Source organism: Kuraishia capsulata, genomic scaffold (assembly GCF_000576695.1).
Source record: "Kuraishia capsulata CBS 1993 genomic scaffold, Kuraishia_capsulata_scaffold_7, whole genome shotgun sequence".
Classification (NCBI taxonomy): domain Eukaryota; kingdom Fungi; phylum Ascomycota; class Pichiomycetes; order Pichiales; family Pichiaceae; genus Kuraishia; species Kuraishia capsulata.
Window position 1 is genome coordinate 167,516 of NW_019172956.1, and position 18,329 is coordinate 185,844.

Consider the following 18,329-nt stretch of genomic DNA (forward strand, 5'->3'; position numbering starts at 1 on the left):
TGGTAGCATTGCCACTGATGTCTAGAGACGTGGGCTCCATGTTTGCGCCGGGGCTTGTAACCCATGGTTAATGCACGACACTGACTTTTTATTCTTGACGGTGATAAACATGCGACAACCACTACATCCACCAGGATTGATTTTAGAGGTCAAGATTCGAAGACAGGGCTGATTAGGTTCTGCTATAAGCAGCTAGTGGAATAATCTGGGTTTTAACCCGTCTCATGCTATAGTGCATACTCACACCCCTCTGCATACAACACCATGGCTGATCTACCGATGTCCCCCACAAAGAAGACGGGGATTTCCGGCAAAGGCAGGGACAAGGAGCCAATGATAAGTACAGTTGGTGTCAGCTCCAAAGATCTGGTGGGTTTGCCGATTTCTACACCTGGCGCCATCAGCCGTGCCGAGTCCGGTTCTTCTCAAAAGCATGCTAAATCGGCAGCGTCAGATACGAACAACAAGACAAATGGACCAAAATCTTCAGCTTTGAACAAAGCCGCTGCGATAATCCTCACGACAGATGAAACGTTACGGAAACCCAGCAAAAGCCTTTCTACGGCAAATTTCAAGGTGATAGAAGAACATGTGACAGCAGATAAGACGTCTACGATGACTCTTTTCAACGATGTTTCTCAAAATATCGCACCCCAGACTCCAATGGTGGATGAGGCCGCTTCCCTTTATACACATTCGATCAGTGACGCCACTTTTTTGGGGCACAACGGGGATGCGCATGGCAAGAAGAATGCAAATTTGAGCGATGAAGAGGAAGAGTTTGTGTATGAAGGTGTCTCTTCAACTCCTCTTTATAATGGCGGTCAGAACAGCTCATACACTAACATGTTGTTTATTGAGAACAATGACAGGCCGTTTCTTATGCGAAAGGCTTCAGTCCGGTCTACTGCGGGATCGGTTCCAGTCGCGGGATTGGGATTGGCTCCGTTGTCTAGCATGCAAAAGGCAAGACAGGGCTCCAGGGTGGTTGGTGACAACGAGTCAATTGCGAGTCAGAATCCTCTTCACATGAATGTGGAGCTTCTGAATCATCAGAAAAGATTGTTGAATGTTATGGCAGCCAATAATACGAATACTTCCAATGGGAATAAGAGATTGCCAAACATAATCCTCAATCATGGTAACGCGCATAGAAACGCTTCAAAGGCTGGAAGCGTGATCAACAATGGGCCCTCTGAGGATAACGGTGATGTCATGGATGACGACGGTTGTCTTTCTGACAATGGTTCTTATTCTGTCTCAGGATTGTCACCTGTACAGCAGAGGTACTTGCCCAGTACCGGTGACCAGCCCAGGGACGGCAGATTGGAGAAATACGCTTTGATGTCTAACTATTCAAACTACAACGGTGATGATTCATCTATTCGCACACCACGGGCTGCTGCCAAGACGCTAATTGTTTCTCAGGTGCGAAAAGTCTCTGACAAACTGTTCAACTCACGTCCTCATGACTATAGAAGGCGGCGCTTGTCTCTGGAGTCTGTGGAAAGTTACACCGAGGCGTTTGAAGAGGATCCCATTCTGGATTTCCATGCTGGACCAGATGATCGTTATAGAACGTTCTATGAGAACTATGGATCTACCAATAATGAACATTACCCTGGGGCCCAATACGGTGACCCCGAATCATGGCATAGTGCGAAGAAGTACTCGTCCTATTCAGACTTCCAAAACCCTCCGCGACATGTTCAGTTTCCTTCTGGTTATAACTACAGAAACTATACGAATCCGCACGATTATAGAACGTCAAAGGCTACCAAGAACATGGCTTTGAAGATCCTCTTTCTTCTGCTCAGACTGGGCCTTTTCAGTTTGATGGTGCTTGCATTTGCCAGTGCATTTTTCATGAAAAACATGGATAATCCTCTTCTGGATTTCAACGTGAACAAGCTCAGTAAGCTGATCGTCACCGAGGAGATGCTGGTGTTTGACATCAACACAATGTCGAGAAACGTCAACTTGCAAGATGTCACTATAACTGAGTCCAATCTGGACATATTCATACAAACTGCATTTCTGGATGATGAAGATCCCACTCACGTTTCTGCCAAGGCAGATACAACGATCTTGCTGGGAAATATCAATTCGTTTGTGATTCCTTTGAAGTTCACAGGATTGATTAACCATAGTCCCTACGAAGGGATAGAGGCTGAACCCTTGTCCAGTTCCAAGACCACGCCGTTACCCCCATTATCTAATAGCATCAAGTCTCAATTCATCTCGGTATGGTACTACATGAACCACCGGAACCTGGTTGGGTTCTCCAAAAGTGTGGCTCAGATCAGACTGGCGAGTCCACCCGGATATTACGATGCTTTGTTGGCCAATGCTCTTGGAAATGACGGTGATCGCGTATTGGCAGATGGAACTGTCTCTAATGGGAAATGGAGAAGGGTGATAAATAATCCCTTTACGTTGATTGTGAGAGGCTCGTTGAGCTACAAGTTGCCGTTCAAGAGCTCTACCGATATCATCAGCGTTTCCAAGAGCTCCAAGTTCGGACCCGAGGATAATACAGGCTATCAGTAGCTTGTATCATATAGCACAATATTACGTTCCCCCAACTACCAAAATACCATGATATCGTAATTTTTCAGTTCTGCGATCAACCCAAGCTAGCTGCCTATCTTGAATCTCTACGTATGTGCCCCTACCAAATTAGGGTTACCCGTCCCCAGCTCCCTCGACGAAAGTTTGATGGAGTCCTCTAGTTTGGGGTCAAAACACAGAGCACCTCCTGTCTATTTCATCCTTCAGGATATATATTGTGCTTGTTTTAGCGGTACACAACTTCACAGAAGCTGGATAATTTGGTCACGTGCAACTCACAGACGAAACTGAATGGTGTGTTCGAGTTAAACGCCCGTTCCAGATTCGCCCCAACCAGACCTCCTCATTCGCAATAGAGAGATCTCCTAACGGTCCTTAAGCGATGAACGTGGCATCGCAGTTCAAGCATGGTCAATCCGGCTCGGACCAATCACAGCAACAATTACAATCGCAACATATACTACAGCAACTGCAACAGCAGCAAGGTCAGCCCATCTACTCATCACTGGACGGATATGGGTCTCAACCCCAGCAGAGAGAGTCGGTTTTAAACCCGGCCTCGGCTCTGGCCCAGACCATCTACCAGAACCAGTTCAGGTCTAACCAGGTACAACCACAAGGCAACGCTTCTCAGCAGGGCCAATCCCAGATCCAGTCATTGAACCAGCAACTTCAGCAACAGTTACAACAACAGCAGCATCAGCAACAGCAACAGCAGCCAGGAACACCCCAGTCACATGTCTTGGGATTGGCCCAGCAACTTCGTCCGAATGATCGCGCTCATGCCTCGATAGACATGGATGCGTCTTTGGCAAGTTCTGTTCACTGGCAGCATCAAGTTCAACTAGCCCAACTGTCCAGAAACTCCAGCGTTCCCCATTTCTATGCAAGACAAGCGGCTGCATCCTCAAGAAAGGCCCTAAATGGGACTTCTGTCTTGGAGACCAAGTCCAACTCGTTAGTGGAGCAGACGAAGAGCCTGTTGAGCAGTGTTCCGGAGGACGTAGAGCAGACCAATGGTGAGACAAACCGAAACCCCTTATTACAGCACAAGAAACTGACTAATGACACAATAGATGACGACGAAGAAGAACAGAGAATAAGGCTACAGGAGAACAACAAGCAGTTGTGGACCTCGTTAGACTTGTCTGGACAAGATCTGATGAACGTTTCACCCAAGCTGTTCAACTACGAATTCTTGAGCAAACTCTATCTCAACGGCAACAAACTTAGGTTTGTTCCACCGGCAATCTCTAAGCTCAAGAGTCTCAGAATGGTGGATCTTTCTCAGAATCAACTTACTGAGTTTCCTAGCGAGCTTGGTACATTGTTCAACTTGAGATATCTCTACGCTTTCGATAACAATCTCACCACCGTTCCCTATGAGTTCGGAAAGCTCTTCAGCTTGGAGTTTCTTGGAATTGAGGGAAACACTGCTATGAATCCCGATTTTTTGCGCATTTTGGCTTCAAAAGGCACCAAGGGCTTAGTGGTACATCTCCGTGATACCGCGCCGCCTCCTTCGCCTCCTAAGAAGAGACCATGGATCACTTTGGGTGACGACGGAGAACCTGTGGATCAGGGAGAGATAGATGTGACGGAAAGTTCCAACGCTTTTACGGTGATGAGCTACAACACGTTGTGTCAGCACTATGCCACTCCAAGCATGTACAAGTTTGTGCCTTCTTGGGCATTGAATTGGGAGTACCGAAGGGACCACCTGACCAAGGAGGTAATGTCTGTCGGTACCGATATTATCTGTTTGCAGGAGGTTGAGAGCAGAACCTACGACGAATACTGGGTTCCGTTGATGGAGAAGGCCGGCTACAAGGGTGTTTTTTACTGTAAGAGCAGAGCGAGAACGATGAGTGAAAAGGGAGCCAAGAAAGTGGATGGATGTGCTACTTTCTACAAGACTTCCAAGTTCGAACTCAGCGAGAAGAAGCTGTTGGAATACGGTTATATCGTGATGGGACAGGACAAGTTCAAAAAGACGGAAGACGTCTTCAACCGTTTTATGAACAAGGATAACATTGGTGCAGTTCTGGTATTGACCCACATTTCCACTGACACGAAAATAATCGTGGTAAATACTCATTTGCATTGGGACCCTGCTTTCAACGATGTTAAGACTTTGCAAGTCGGTGTTCTTCTGGACGAATTGCAACAGATGACCAAGAGACTGGCCAAGTACGGACCTCCCTCCGAGATGCAGAAGATTCCGCTAGTTGTGTGTGGTGATTTGAATTCTCAAACCAACAGTGCTGTTTACCAATTGTTCTCGCAAGGTACTGTGAAGGAGCATTCGGATATCGAAGGCAGAGACTACGGAAAATTTACCGAGGAGGGGTTTTCGCATCCGTTCCATTTCAGCTCGGCTTACAACAGCATTGGTGAGTTGCCATTCACAAACTTGTCTCCAACTTTCACCGATGTGATTGACTATATCTGGTATACTACGCCAACACTTGTGGTCAAGGGTCTTCTGGGTCAAGTTGATCCTGATTATCTGAAGAATGTTATCGGGTTGCCTGATCCAGAAATCCCATCCGATCACATCCCTCTGGTTGTCAAGTTTGAGATCAAGAAGTCGAAGGATAAGAAGACGGACGGGTTCAAAGCGGACTTTAAGTCCATTTCGAACTCGAGCAGAAAAATTTGAAAGGAGTTTTAGGTTGCCGATAAATGCCATATTAGTGACTTGGTCTATCTGTAGATTGTACTAGAAAATATCGAATTGTCGAATAACTATTGGTTCTTTATTCATTCAACATGTCCGTATCGGCGGTTCGGGCGATGCCTCGGCCCGGTCTTTGCGGCTTAAAATTGGCCTGTTTCACTACTATTCCTTCTTAAAATACGCTCCGGGCATTACGCATACAACTGCTTGATGTAGCTACAAGTCAATCGTGGAAGGTGTCTTCCAATATTGCACAGAGGAAAGCACGAGATATGAGTCTGAGCTCAGGTCTGATACACGAAAGCAGGCGGCGATTGAGCTGCCAACTGGGGTCTACCAACGTGGAGTATCTGAAATGCGGCCTCCAGAGACAGATGGGATACTGCGTCAGGTCGATGTTCAGACTTGCAGTGCCGAGTATAAAAAAGAGAAGCTATCATTCTGAACCCGTTAGCATATACAAGTTTAGAGATTGGGTGGAATCGGGGGAGACACGGTCGGAGTACCAGGGTACCAGGTCCAAATTTAAGGTGTCCACATACAATATCCTGAATCAGCATTATGTGTGGCCCTCTGTGTACAAATACGTCCCTGAGGAGTACAAAGACTGGAATTACCGTCTGAAACTTTTGGACTCTAATTTTGCGGAATTGGACGCAGATATTATGTGTTTTCAGGAGATGGAGAACGACGTGTATGAGAGTCATTGGAAGAAAAGCCCCGTTTTTGAAGGTTATGATTCTGTTTTCATGATTAAAGATCCTCCCAAGTATTGGGATAAGGCTCCCGAGCTTATGGATGGAGTGGGATTGTTTGTACGTCGGTCCAAATTCAAGATCATCAACACAGTCTCGTTCAAATACGCCGATTTCGCGCTGCAACACCCGGAATTGTACCATCACACGGACTCATTCACTGAGCGACTTATTCCAAGAAATACCGTTGGAATAGTTGCGACTCTAGAGCATGTGGAAACAAAAGAGACCGTGTTTGTGGCCACGACCCACCTATACTGGTCGCCCAAGTTCCTCGATATCAACCTATATCACTCGTTGATACTAACGAATGTGATCAAGCAAGAGATCAAACGTGCGCATAAACTAAATGATTCACAGTTGGACAATTTGCTGCAAAAAAGGATGGTGCCAATTGTCATCTCTGGTGATTTCAACTCCAAAAACGACTCAATCACCCATCAATTCTACTCGGATGGGCATATTGATCTGGCCAAGATTGACAGTTTTCCAGAAGTTGACTACGGATTTGAAAAAAAGATCATTCGCTCGAACTTGCTCCCTTTGACCTCCGCCTACAGAAAGCTTTACGAACAAGGACTCTTCCCCACAAGCACCTACACAGACAAAAAGGTTCAGATTATAGACTACATCTGGTATAATAGCCACAGAATGAATCTGGTGCGAAATCTGGGCCAAATACGAGCCGAGTACATTGCAAGTCATACACCCATGCCTAATAAAGACTTTCCCAGCGATCATATCCCGCTGATATCCGAGTTCGAGCTGATAGTGTGATTTTAGATAGTTGAATAGATTAGACATGACCATTAGAATTGTCTCAACTCCAAATCTGGTGTAATTTTGAAATCTTTTTAGTCTATTTTGTAGAGTTAACCCACAGTCTGCACGGGTGACCATAGGAGCCGTTCCTATTCGATGGGCCTCCACCCTGCAGGCGATGAGGTTCCACATATTTCGTCACTTTAACTACTTTAGGCAAGTCTTGATCCAGTGAAAACTCAGCACCACACCGAGGAAAACACATCATGAGACGTTCAGCAAGATTAATCAAACAGGAGGTTTCGCCGACAACAAGTAGATTTTTCCAGTCCGTGAGCGATTCGCAGCAGAAGTTATCGGAAGCGGCGAGGGCAAGCGCGGAGGAACAGGAGACGAAATCCCCTGGACCGCGTCGCAAAAAGATCAAGGTCGAGAAAGTTGAAGTAAAAATCGAGGATAATGAAGTCAAAGGAGGACACTCTGAAGTTGAAGTTCCAAATAGGCCGTCACCGCCCAAAAACTTCTGGCCCATCTATGACGAGGTCAAGAAGATGCGGGCAAAGGTGATAGCACCAGTCGACACCATGGGATGCCATAACATTCCCACGCGGATCTCAGGACTTCAAGAGGGTCTTGTGTTTAGATTTCAGCTCCTGATCACTTTGATGTTATCGTCGCAAACCAAAGATGAAGTCAACCACCAGGTCATGGCCGATATGCAGAAGGCGTTTCTGGCCAAGGGATACGAGGATGGTGTTTGCCTCCAGGCGATGCTGGATGTCTCAGAATTTGATCTGGACAAAATGATCTACAGGGTAGGTTTCCATAATCGAAAGGCCAAATATATCAAGCAAACGGCGGAGATTCTGAGGGAGAAACATGGAGGTGATATACCCAAAGACATAGATAGCATCACCGCGTTCCCCGGAGTGGGGCCGAAAATGGGCTTTTTGCTATTGCAAGGTGCTTGGAATATCACCACCGGAATTGGTGTAGATGTTCATATGTTTCGTTTGGCGAATATGTGGGGATGGGTGCCCAAGACCAAATCGCCTACGCCGGAGCAAACCAGAGCCGCTTTTGAGAGTTGGTTACCGGAAGAATACTGGCAAGAGATCAACCCTACTCTCGTTGGGTTTGGTCAGGTGGTTTGTCTTCCTCGTGGACCGAGATGTGATCTTTGTACCCTTGCTACCAAGAAAATGTGTCCCGGTGTTGATAGGAAGCTGTTGAACAAAGTTGCGAAGGAGAAAGCATTATATGAAACACTTGGTGGTGATCAGAATCCGAATCTCAAGCTTCGTTCTCCAAAAAAGAGCCGTGGAGATATTTCTAGATTGATGCTTCCTGACATTGAAGATCTTGTATAAATTTGTAAATTTTGAGATTCCTGAGAGTTTGCGTAATTTTTCGAAATAATGCGTAAACGTGAAAAACATGAAAAACATGCATACATTAGCTATTTTTCAGTCTACTTAAATGCCTCCAACTTTAGCTCTTTTTCTACCTACTAATATACATATAATTCATCTCTTTCTCTGATTCTTCCATTTGAACACTGTCCTCCCTTCTTTGGTCTCCACCTTCTTTTTCTCGCCTTTCTTCATGAGGTCCTTCTGGAGGTTCATAGAGTCTTGAACCCTCTTCAGCTTCTGCTCTCTCTCTATTCTCTTCTCAAGAACCCGTAGTTTTTTCAGCTTATCAGCCTTCTGACGTTGCCTCAGCAGCTTTCCGTCTTCATCGTTGGGAGCAGACTGAAGTCTGTCTTCCGATTCTATTAACTGAGTAAGCCTCAATCTGTTCTCTCTCCTATCCAACAGTCTTTCATCAGTGCCAAAAAACTCGGCCGGATCAAACGCGTCCTTGTCCTCTTGCGACTCCACAAACACCGTATGTTTCCCATTTGCTTTGTACAGGATATCGGCACCATCCTTTCGTATCTGGGCCAATTCCCTCGTCCGCATCGCGTTGATGTAGTTGGTATCTTGAGTCTTCAGCAAAAGCACCTCCTCGTTGGTCATGGCCTCGTTTCCACGATCAGCATGCAAAATTCCATCGGAGTCAGTCTTACGGCTCGTCATGGCATGGTAATACTCATCTTCGTTGCGATTGGCAGCCTTGGTCTTGAGGTAGCTCAGGGCCTTTTGCTTCTTATGGTAATTCTCGGCTCTCAGCTTATAGTCCTTCTTCTTCTCCAAAAGCCCAAGTCTCGACCGGTTCTGAGGCTGAGATCTCTCCCTATGCTGCTTCTTCTGGACATTATGCACTAATTTCGCCATGGTTGTATGCTCGTATTGTGTCTATAAAGCAACAATCAGATCTATCAGGTGAAATATTTCAAATTTTTTTCTGTAGGCTGCAGAGGTCGTGTTCAAGACAATTGAGATTAGGAGATTCGGTAGAATTGGAACCATAACTCCGTTTTTTGCACTGAAAATTACGGGAAAAAATACGAAATACGAGTAAAAACAGTTACCTTTATTTGTGAGTTTCTAAAAGCCTGCTTTAAAGCTTATTTGTACTTCAAAAAGTGGCCAATAAGAGAAGAGAGGCTGCCCAAAGCGTGCATCAGAGAAGCCGCGATAGAGGCAGTGTGCAGTTCGATATGTTTTGAGTACAACATTACAAACAGTTGGCACTTCACGACTACCCATCATATTTCCTCCAGCAAAAAATGGATAAGAAGTCCTCGGATAGCTTGTCGGACAAGATAACGGCAGATTTCGACGAGGACTTGTACACAGCTGTGTGGATGGCCATAATAGCAAGGCGACATCTGATGGTATCGTCTCCAGATATAGTCAGAACACAGACAGAGATTGAAGGAGTAAGTCCCCCCTTTGGATACAAACAAACGACCGGTTCTAACCCCAAGCCATAGATAATACGAAGCACGTGGAATGCGCAAGACGTCTTGACAATACGATGTGACTCTTCAACCACATTTGAATCGCTCTGCTCCCTGCTAATAAACCCTACTAAGGAAGATGCCGTTCGCTCAGTCGCACTAGTGACGGGACTGGAACAGACCACCGAAGAGACTCAGATTCAAATGGCAGAGATGTTAAGAACGGAACAGTTCGTGTTGGAAAATAGACACTTCAAGGCCCCACATGACCTGTTCACAATCATAGCTGTTATAGAGGCAAGGAACAACAGAGAGACTGAGCTGGCGAAGCCACTAATGCAGAGACTATGGTTCAGACAACCACACGTCCCGGTCGAGCTGGGTGGTGATTCCTCATTGACTTCTGGATCTTCCAGTGGGTTTTCGATGGGCCGTGGAACCGTTTTGTCAGAGTCAGCACTGCTGGAAAAAGTACTACTTATGAGGAAGAAAGTTTCCAGCGTCACGATTGTTCCAGAAATACGAAGATATCTCTATGACATTATTGTATACACTCGGCTGCACCGGATGGTTGTTGGAGGAGTTGCAACTTTTGTGATTCGGGATCTGGAGGAATTCATGAGAGCTATCTGTGTGGTGAATGACTATGAGTACTGCATACCCTCAGTCGTAAAGATAGCCGTTAGGAAGCTTCTTCCAATGAGAATCCAGGTGTTGCAAAAAGCAGAAAACGAGCCAACTCTACAATGGGGTAGCGATATCCGATTGGTCCAAGAGATGATCATGCGTTGGAATGCGGATTTCATAGTGGAGGATGTGTTAAATCACGTCCAGCCACCGATATAGCATACGATAGTTGGTTGATGAATACACGAATAGATACATTATGACACTTCAGAATAATAAAACATAAGTTTCCAGAACTTTTCTCTAGTGGAAAGTAACCTTCCAGAACTTGAGAGCCGCGTCGGACCCAGCAGTGACGATAGTCGATTCGTCCAACCATTCCACTGCGTTAGTTCCCTCTTTGTGAGCATTAGTGCTTTTTATGTTCTTCACCGGCTTCGAGACCGAATACACAATGAAACCTGTGTCCAGAGACCCACTCACCAGATGGTCGTTGTCCTTGTGCCAGCTCATCGAGTTGATGCTGGCTGTGTGGAAAGCCCACCTGGATGTCTTCACCGTATAAGTGGCCAGGTCGTAAAGGGTGATCTTTCCACTTACATCACCTGCTGCGAGGTATTTCTCATCTGGGGAAATCTTGAGCGATGAAGGTTTGGAACGCAGAGCAGGCAGAGACGAGGACGAGGGAGTCAGGTCCGTGGAGTACAGCTTCACGTTGAAGCCACTGGCATCACCAACTGCGATAACTGACGACGAAATATCCACAGTGGTTGCTGGGAAGTCAAGCTTGATCTTTTTCAGCAGAGTTGAACCTTCGTAGGAGGCCAAATAATCTTCCGTAGCAACAACGGAGATCTTTCCATTTGAAGCAATTCCCACCGGTTGTTGGTCAAGCGAAGATGACGATGTGAATTTACCTCCAGCTATGGTCTTGACTGTATCATCCCAGGCGGCAGTTGTCAAGGTACCGGTTTCAGACTTTGCAATGCCGACTACAAGATTGGAGTGTCCTTCACCAGCAACGACTTCCGCAGACCCAGACTCGAGATCCCAGTTCACAACACGTCCGTCATAACTTGAGGAGTAGAGCTTGTCGCCAACTTCAACCAGAGATGTTATAGACTTCTGATGTCCACTGACGATTTTGGCAGGAGAGTCGGAGTCTTTTGTCCAATAGTACAAGTCTCCCGAATAGGTCAAGGAAATGATGTAGTCCTTCGTGGAAACAACTCCCAGAACCTGGTTGCTCAAACTCTTCTCCAAAGACCAGGTTCTGATCAACTCACCGGACTCGGCATCCCACAGTTTGACCGAAGCATCGGCAGACGCGGTTACAAACTCGGTGGTGCTGTCCAGAACCCACGAAACGGCAAAGATACCACCTTCATGAGACGAAGACTCACCAATCTTTTTCAAAAATTCACCTGATTTTCCGTCATACAGCACAATTGCCCTATCGGCACCAACACTGACAATAAAGTTTCCATCTTTCGAGAAAGCCACATCGCGCACGAAGTTGGTGTGGTTGCCCCTGACACTCATAGAGAACTTGAAAGGGGGACCCTGCAAAAATACAAGCCCTGCATCGTCTGAAACAGTAGCTGCTCTGTAAGGTCTAACAGGCCTGATTGCAACAGCATTCACAACGGCGCTGTGGCCCGAGATCTCACCGACGGTGTTGCCGGAATCCCACGTGAAACAATGTCCGTATCTCTCTTTACCATCACCCACTGCTATAATCCTCTGACTATCAGCATCCCAGGCAAGATCATTGATTCTGCCATTGATGACCGTGTAGTCGCCCTTAACGATCTGTTCGTCACCAGCAGCGTCCCAAATCTTGACATTACCCGACTCATCTCCGGAGGCCACGTAGAAACCAGAGGGCGCAAACTTGGCCACCGTGGTGTTGAAGTTGTGACCATTGAACTGCACCGTTTCGGCCGGATTGGCAACAGAACGCAAGTAAACCGATTTTCCTGAAGCATATGCCAGCCTATCAGATTTGAGATCGTACGACAGGTGAACCGAAACGGCCCTTGTTGTAGAGGGGAGCGCGGCCCAAGTAGCTTCTGTAGTGAAGAGAATTGTTAGTACTGGAAAGCAAAAAAAGGAATAACCATCACACAATGGAAAAAGGCAAATCAGTCATACTCCTTTCAATTGACATTTATCTATAGCAAGTTTTCTTGGTAGTCCTGGTATCCTCGGATTGAAAACAACGAGGCTCAGGAATCTGGGATCATCTGAATGAGGAACCAGGATAGCCATATTTGACAATACACTACCATACTGTAGTTTTTGATTTTGATTGAGCTAAAGAAGCGGATAACCTGTGATGTATTATATTCGACGAATATAATTTGAGTCGCGAGTGAGTTTGAACTGGCAATGGGAATTGGAGTGTTGGGCTTGGCCTCCGGATATGGATAAGGTTACCAAGGTGGGTTTTATCAGAGAGATCGACCTCCATGCGCAGCACCTGCATGCTACTAAATTGAAAGTTCCAAAAAGAGGCATATGAATTTGCGCAGATACACCCAAAACAGCCATTAGGGTGCCTCATATCTCTCAACAACTCAATGAGTTTCGTTCAGCTGATTCTTTTACATTTCGGGGCACTTTTGGAGCTACTCACACATAAAAAGAAGCTCCCGTGCGGCTCATCACAGCTGCAGTGGAGGTGCATCCACTGCCACGATCCTATTCTTTGAGTACTTATCGCGCGAATTTGTTTCCCGTGGTGGTCTCTCGTTGTTGTCAAAAAGAGCAAGAACGTGCTCGACCCGTTCCTTGGAGAGGGAAACCGCCGGGGTGGATAGTGATGGCTTGAATGGCCCACACTCTTCATTAACCTTAGTGATAACTTGATCAACCAGAGTAGGACTTTTCGTTAGCAACGTATCAAACAAATGCGACTCATCGCCAGAGATATTTATTTCCGACACCAATCTCCGCAAAACAAGCGAGGTGAATTCTATCGTAGGGTTCCTCTGCGCGAGTAATTGCTCCGTTACCTTATTGTATATGTTGCTGGAGAATGGAGGTTCCGGAAATGTCAAATCAGGATATGACTGTAATTCCAGATATTTGCCTTCTCTTCCAGGCTTTGAATCGAAGTTTTTATTTGGAGCGTCCAAATCCTGGATATCCACGAGTTCGCCCATGAAGTCCAAAAGCTCCTCAGAGGGACTCTCATCAACAGAGCTCTTATTGCGTGGAAACACAGCCACCATCTCGTCCTCTCTAAACGGAAGCTTGATCAAAGTAAAGCAGTAGCTACTGCCATCCAATGAGTTGGTCTCCAGCTTATCATCTCGAGCTCTTTTCAAATTCAAAATGACACCCTTGAAGGCCTGAGACCGAACATCAGCAAGCAGGAATGGAATCATAGCGCAAACCTCTACCGGAGTGTCTTTCTTCTGTACAAACCGCACTATGGCAATATAGTCCAAGTCCAAAAGTGCCTGGCACAGAACATTAAAAAGTTGCTCGCTTTTGGTGCCGGCATCAGGCAATGGATGTGTTATGAGCAAAGGCTCGTGAACAAAATACCATGGAGGTAAATCAGCTTTTTTTTGGAATCCGATCACATCAATGGCTGGATGAGTTGGAAATTTGAGACTGGCCCTTGAGACATCCGAAACGGGTATCTCAGAGGTCCCGAATTTATACCTTCGCTGTATCCTGAAGGAATCAACTTCTCGCTGCACTTTATCAGCCTTTCCGGTGGATTCATTCACAACACTCTCCACAGTGTAGTAGCTCTTGAGTTGTTTGATATTACCTGCTGAATAATATCCTTCATTAGTTTTCTCCACCACCTTCTTGCTCGCATTCAAAGGTGGCTCCTTTTTGACCAATGAGTAGCCCTCGGCGTTCATCCTAATGGTTTGATTCTGCACTTGAGGGACTGCATTCGGATCGCTCAAAACCAATTCCTCCTTCAAAACGTCACATCCAAGTCGTATCTCACCACTAAAAGCTTTCACAGGACGATACGTTGTCGTCACAGGTGCATCCTGCCAATAAAAAGTAGCACGATTCACCTTCTCACCGCTCACGATAGAAGACATCAGATATCGCTGGCTAAAAACGGAGTCCAGTTCTCGAGATGGTAGTCTTCCAAAAAACTCCAGCCACTTCGATTCCTGCTCCTGTTTCACAAATGAAGACTCAGTCTTACCAAGTCCGTAGTCCACCACCGTGAGGGTGACATTGCCTATACGGAGCATCGTTCGAAGCAGTTCCACATCGGCTGTTTGGATTCCTGTATTCGACTCACAATTGGTCAAAACTACAATTGTAAGTCTTTCTGTCGGAAGAACCAACTTCCCAGTAGTCAGATCCTTCTTCAAGAGCATTGAGATGCATTTCAGAGCAAGGAATACTCCATCCACCAAAGTTCCCTCTTGCTCCTGCACGGGAGCACTATTGAGGTTCACCCTCTCTCGAAACCTCTGCAGGCTCTCATAGCCAGGGGTGACGGAATACCGGCCATGAGGTCGTTTCTCCTCTAAATGGTCATATAATATCTGTAGCTGGGATACAGGATCAACAATCTCAGAAGCTGACGTTTCTAGTCATAGTTAGCATGGGACCCCGACATTTGCATGAATAGAGCAAATAGAACTTACCTCCACTATGAGTGGTGATCACATTGACCTGATCAAGTACTTTGCCCTTGAGAACCTGAATATCTGGTTAGTTGCATACAATAAACAACAAATAATCATAAGAACATACCTTCCCCACCAGACAACTTTCCACATACGCTTTGGCCTGGTCAAAATGGGGAGCCATCGCGGGACTCTGATCGAGCACATATATGGTGACGAATTTGTCTGAACTAGCCATTGTGAAACATATAGATAGATGCTATATCAATATGCACTATATTCTCTATGGTATAGGGAACAAGAAATAAGAATATATGTCTATTTCTCTAAACGTCTATCCAGACCTCGCATATTGTCAATACACGCATCGGCCTTGCTCATCGCGGTTTTCGCGTTTTGGCACGCGCGACTCTCCATTATACTTCAAGCTGCTTACATTTCTGGGTAAAAAATCAAGCATCTCGGGCTCGGCTTGTGACAAAATGGCAACTGTGGCAAAGATAGAGGAGAAAATCGGACTTTTGAAGAAGGAGATCAAACAATGGGAACACAGCTTTGCCAATGGCAACGACGGGCGATTGCCTGAGTTCAAGGACGTGAAGAGCAACGAGGGTATGGCGCGGAAGTACAAGAAATACGAGAAATATAAGCGGGCATTGCGAAGCACTTTGGAGTCTGAAGCAGTGAAAGTGGTGGAAGTTGATCAGAGTCAATTAAATGATAATGAGTTCGATGATATCAAAACGAAACTTCAACAAGAAGAGGAAGAGGAGACCTTGGTGATCACCGAATTGGGCCCGACCCCTCAATTGGGAGGAAGGATCCTTGGACTATTCGATCTGAAACTACTGGAAAAAGAGCCACAGATCCCCGAAACTCCAACAAAAAAGCAGGATGCGACGTTCAAGACCCCTACCAAGAAGGCCAAGCTACTGACCTTTGGGGATATGACACCCTCAACTGCGAGGGTTCTCCAAGAACCGAACGGATCTCCGTCCAAAGAAGTGATGGACACACCAATTTACTTGCGGAGAGAAAGCAGGCAAGTGGAGCCGATTCACTTTGGATCCAGCCCTACTCTCGCACCAACATCTGACCCAACACAGCTAACACCAACCAAGTGGGCAAAGGCCCAACTGATCTCGCCCACGAAGATAATCGAGCCATCACCGGTATTGAAGTCTCGAAACAAATCCATTTTTCAGATGGGCCATGAAATTGAGGAACTGAAGAGGCAGCGCGAAAATATGCACGAGAGTGATATCGAGGACGAGGATATACGGCTCCTTATCCAGAGTGAAAACCTTGCTCTATCACAGGAAAAAATTAATGAAACTCGAGGAAACGACGAAGACACCACTAAAGATGAAGCTGATCAAACTACAGCAGAGCCAGAGCCGGTATATAGAAAAAAGGCCAGGACGCAGAAGAGAAGCACCAGAAGGGTGCGGATCAAGACGATGCCAATGGATATGGAGGACGACTTGGCTACAGTTGACATTCACAAGAAATTAGGCAAAATCGAACAAGATGCTAATCCAGATACGGACGAAAGTGAAGAAGTCAGCAGCGAAGAAGACGAGAGTGAATACGAAGAGGCGAAGAAGACTAAATGGGCCAAGCTGGATGCTCAGAAGCGAAACGCCTTTGTGAGCAACAATTTCGTTCGACTGAAAATTAATAAGAAGAACAGGGGGAAGTTCTTTAAACGGAGATGAATATGATCTGGATATCTTTTGAGGTTGCTACATGCTGACTAGTATGCGGCTCTTCCTTTATACACTCAATAACTCTAACATACCCTCGATCTTCTGGGCTTCTTGAGCTTTGACAATTTCTGAGCTGAGCTTTTTGTCCAACGAAAGAAGTAATTCCTCCAGAATTGGGCTTCTCTCCACCATATCCGCGTACAATTCCAGTACCACACCCACATAGTCAGAGACTATGCCTACCGTTCTGGTATCCTCAATAGCCTTCAAAGACCAAGTCAGCAATGGCTCCAGTGACATTTCGTCTCTGTCACTCAAAGCAGCACGAACCTTTCCTCTTCTCTTGAGCTCCTCGAGAGCAGCCACAGTATGTTCTTTGGGCAATCCCGAAACGAAAGCACTGTTCAAAGCATCCGACCACTTGAAACTGTTCAAATCTTTTTCAAATTGTCTCAGCTTCTTCTGCTGTTGCTGAGCGTCATTAATGACCTGGTGTTCAAATTCTCCTAAATAGTCGGAACCCTTAAGCATTCTTGCGAAAGCGTTGGATTTCTCCTTGGGCAGTTGCTTGGACTTGGTAGACTCAATTTTTCTCGTCCTCACAGCCAATAAACCTGAATTTAAACCAGCAACAAAATGCTTATGGTTTGGAGAAACTCCACAGCTCATAACACCATTGCCGAATTTCCAGCCGAACGTGACCTGCCACTCAGGACTGGAGCTGTCAAACACCTTGACATGACCGTCTATAGAACCAGCCAGGATGCCTCTTTCTCCAGCATTGGACAAACATGTCACGGTCTTAGCAAAGTTCGTCAAGGTCTTAAAAGACTTGCCTGCAGACAAATCCCACACTTTTAAACTGGGGCCTCCACACGAAACGAGACTTGTTGGCGAGAGCGAAAGAAGATCCTCAACGGGATCCTGTTGGTTGAACTGCGCGACTTTGTCTCCACTGCGTGGGTCGAACAATCGTATATATCCGTCATAACAACCAGTGGCAATCAAACTGGTGCCTGGGATGAAACTAGCAGTGCGCACGTAATCGGAATGGTCATCCAAAGTAAGTAATGGGGCTGCAGAGTTGGAGATGTCGTACAGTCTCACACAGCGGTCATCAGAGGCAGTCAAAAGCTGAGTAGAAACTGTTGGGTTGAATTTTGTGACATGAACAGGATGACTGGTGGGCTTTATCGTCACTAGCAAGCTTTTTGGCTGGTATGCATCGAAAATCTGAACCAAACCAGTTGCATCTCCAGCAACAAGTAGCTTTCCATCGTCTCTGAACTCCCCACTATACACGGTGTCTTTGAACCGCGAAAATGTCTTGATCACTTGTCTTGTCTTCGAGCTGAATATTTGAATTCTGGTAGAGCTTGTCACGGCAAAATCATGTGGAGACACCGGGTTGAAGTGTATGTGTGTGACGGCATTGTGCTCTTTGACAAGCTGCGTATTCACAAATCCCCTCCAATACCGCTGTTCTGGGGTAGATTGTGCGGGAAGGGTTGGATTCCTGGCTTCAGGAACTCTCTGTCTGACTGAAGACATGCTGATTAGGGCAAATGCGTGCTGGTTGGAGAGTAGTCAGTATAGGGTGTTCGCGTGGAGCTACTCAAAATTATTTCTAGATTTTTTTTCTATGATGAGGTGGTTACGCAGCCCCGCGCAGATACATAAGACGGCCTCGGGGAATTGGAGAACTGAAATGCAAATTAGGAAGAGTTGTAGGTCCAAGAAAATGTTGGAAATTACTGA

At 46.0% G+C, this 18,329-nt stretch overlaps 10 protein-coding genes across 10 annotated transcripts; 6 read left to right on the forward strand and 4 right to left on the reverse strand.

The window, feature by feature from the left end:
- Nucleotides 1-264: 264 nt before the first annotated feature.
- KUCA_T00005571001 (uncharacterized protein) lies at nt 265-2,550 on the forward strand (the record flags this gene model as incomplete). Its single annotated transcript, XM_022606085.1, has 1 exon — nt 265-2,550. One exon carries the CDS (start codon nt 265-267, stop codon nt 2,548-2,550), a length of 2,286 nt encoding a protein of 761 aa, XP_022461562.1.
- Nucleotides 2,551-2,953: 403 nt separating this feature from the next.
- KUCA_T00005572001 (uncharacterized protein) lies at nt 2,954-5,233 on the forward strand (the record flags this gene model as incomplete). Its single annotated transcript, XM_022606096.1, has 1 exon — nt 2,954-5,233. One exon carries the CDS (start codon nt 2,954-2,956, stop codon nt 5,231-5,233), a length of 2,280 nt encoding a protein of 759 aa, XP_022461563.1.
- Nucleotides 5,234-5,523: 290 nt separating this feature from the next.
- Nucleotides 5,524-6,783, forward strand: KUCA_T00005573001 (uncharacterized protein; the record flags this gene model as incomplete). Its single annotated transcript, XM_022606107.1, has 1 exon — nt 5,524-6,783. The coding sequence occupies one exon, from the start codon at nt 5,524-5,526 to the stop codon at nt 6,781-6,783; it is 1,260 nt and encodes a 419-aa protein (XP_022461564.1).
- Nucleotides 6,784-7,034: 251 nt separating this feature from the next.
- KUCA_T00005574001 (uncharacterized protein) lies at nt 7,035-8,138 on the forward strand (the record flags this gene model as incomplete). Its single annotated transcript, XM_022606119.1, has 1 exon — nt 7,035-8,138. One exon carries the CDS (start codon nt 7,035-7,037, stop codon nt 8,136-8,138), a length of 1,104 nt encoding a protein of 367 aa, XP_022461565.1.
- Nucleotides 8,139-8,294: 156 nt separating this feature from the next.
- On the reverse strand, nt 8,295-9,047 carry KUCA_T00005575001 (uncharacterized protein; the record flags this gene model as incomplete). The annotated part of the gene is made up of 1 exon (XM_022606130.1): nt 8,295-9,047. The coding sequence occupies one exon, from the start codon at nt 9,045-9,047 to the stop codon at nt 8,295-8,297; it is 753 nt and encodes a 250-aa protein (XP_022461566.1).
- A 395-nt stretch (nt 9,048-9,442) lies between these two features.
- On the forward strand, nt 9,443-10,462 carry KUCA_T00005576001 (uncharacterized protein; the record flags this gene model as incomplete). The annotated part of the gene is made up of 2 exons (XM_022606141.1): nt 9,443-9,595; nt 9,650-10,462. The coding sequence occupies 2 exons, from the start codon at nt 9,443-9,445 to the stop codon at nt 10,460-10,462; spliced, it is 966 nt and encodes a 321-aa protein (XP_022461567.1).
- Nucleotides 10,463-10,546: 84 nt separating this feature from the next.
- On the reverse strand, nt 10,547-12,413 carry KUCA_T00005577001 (uncharacterized protein; the record flags this gene model as incomplete). The annotated part of the gene is made up of 2 exons (XM_022606152.1): nt 10,547-12,315; nt 12,398-12,413. 2 exons carry the CDS (start codon nt 12,411-12,413, stop codon nt 10,547-10,549), a joined length of 1,785 nt encoding a protein of 594 aa, XP_022461568.1.
- A 496-nt stretch (nt 12,414-12,909) lies between these two features.
- KUCA_T00005578001 (uncharacterized protein) lies at nt 12,910-15,100 on the reverse strand (the record flags this gene model as incomplete). The annotated part of the gene is made up of 2 exons (XM_022606163.1): nt 12,910-14,778; nt 14,990-15,100. 2 exons carry the CDS (start codon nt 15,098-15,100, stop codon nt 12,910-12,912), a joined length of 1,980 nt encoding a protein of 659 aa, XP_022461569.1.
- A 244-nt stretch (nt 15,101-15,344) lies between these two features.
- On the forward strand, nt 15,345-16,580 carry KUCA_T00005579001 (uncharacterized protein; the record flags this gene model as incomplete). The annotated part of the gene is made up of 1 exon (XM_022606174.1): nt 15,345-16,580. One exon carries the CDS (start codon nt 15,345-15,347, stop codon nt 16,578-16,580), a length of 1,236 nt encoding a protein of 411 aa, XP_022461570.1.
- Nucleotides 16,581-16,637: 57 nt separating this feature from the next.
- On the reverse strand, nt 16,638-18,122 carry KUCA_T00005580001 (uncharacterized protein; the record flags this gene model as incomplete). Its single annotated transcript, XM_022606185.1, has 1 exon — nt 16,638-18,122. One exon carries the CDS (start codon nt 18,120-18,122, stop codon nt 16,638-16,640), a length of 1,485 nt encoding a protein of 494 aa, XP_022461571.1.
- Between the last annotated feature and the right edge of the window lie 207 nt (nt 18,123-18,329).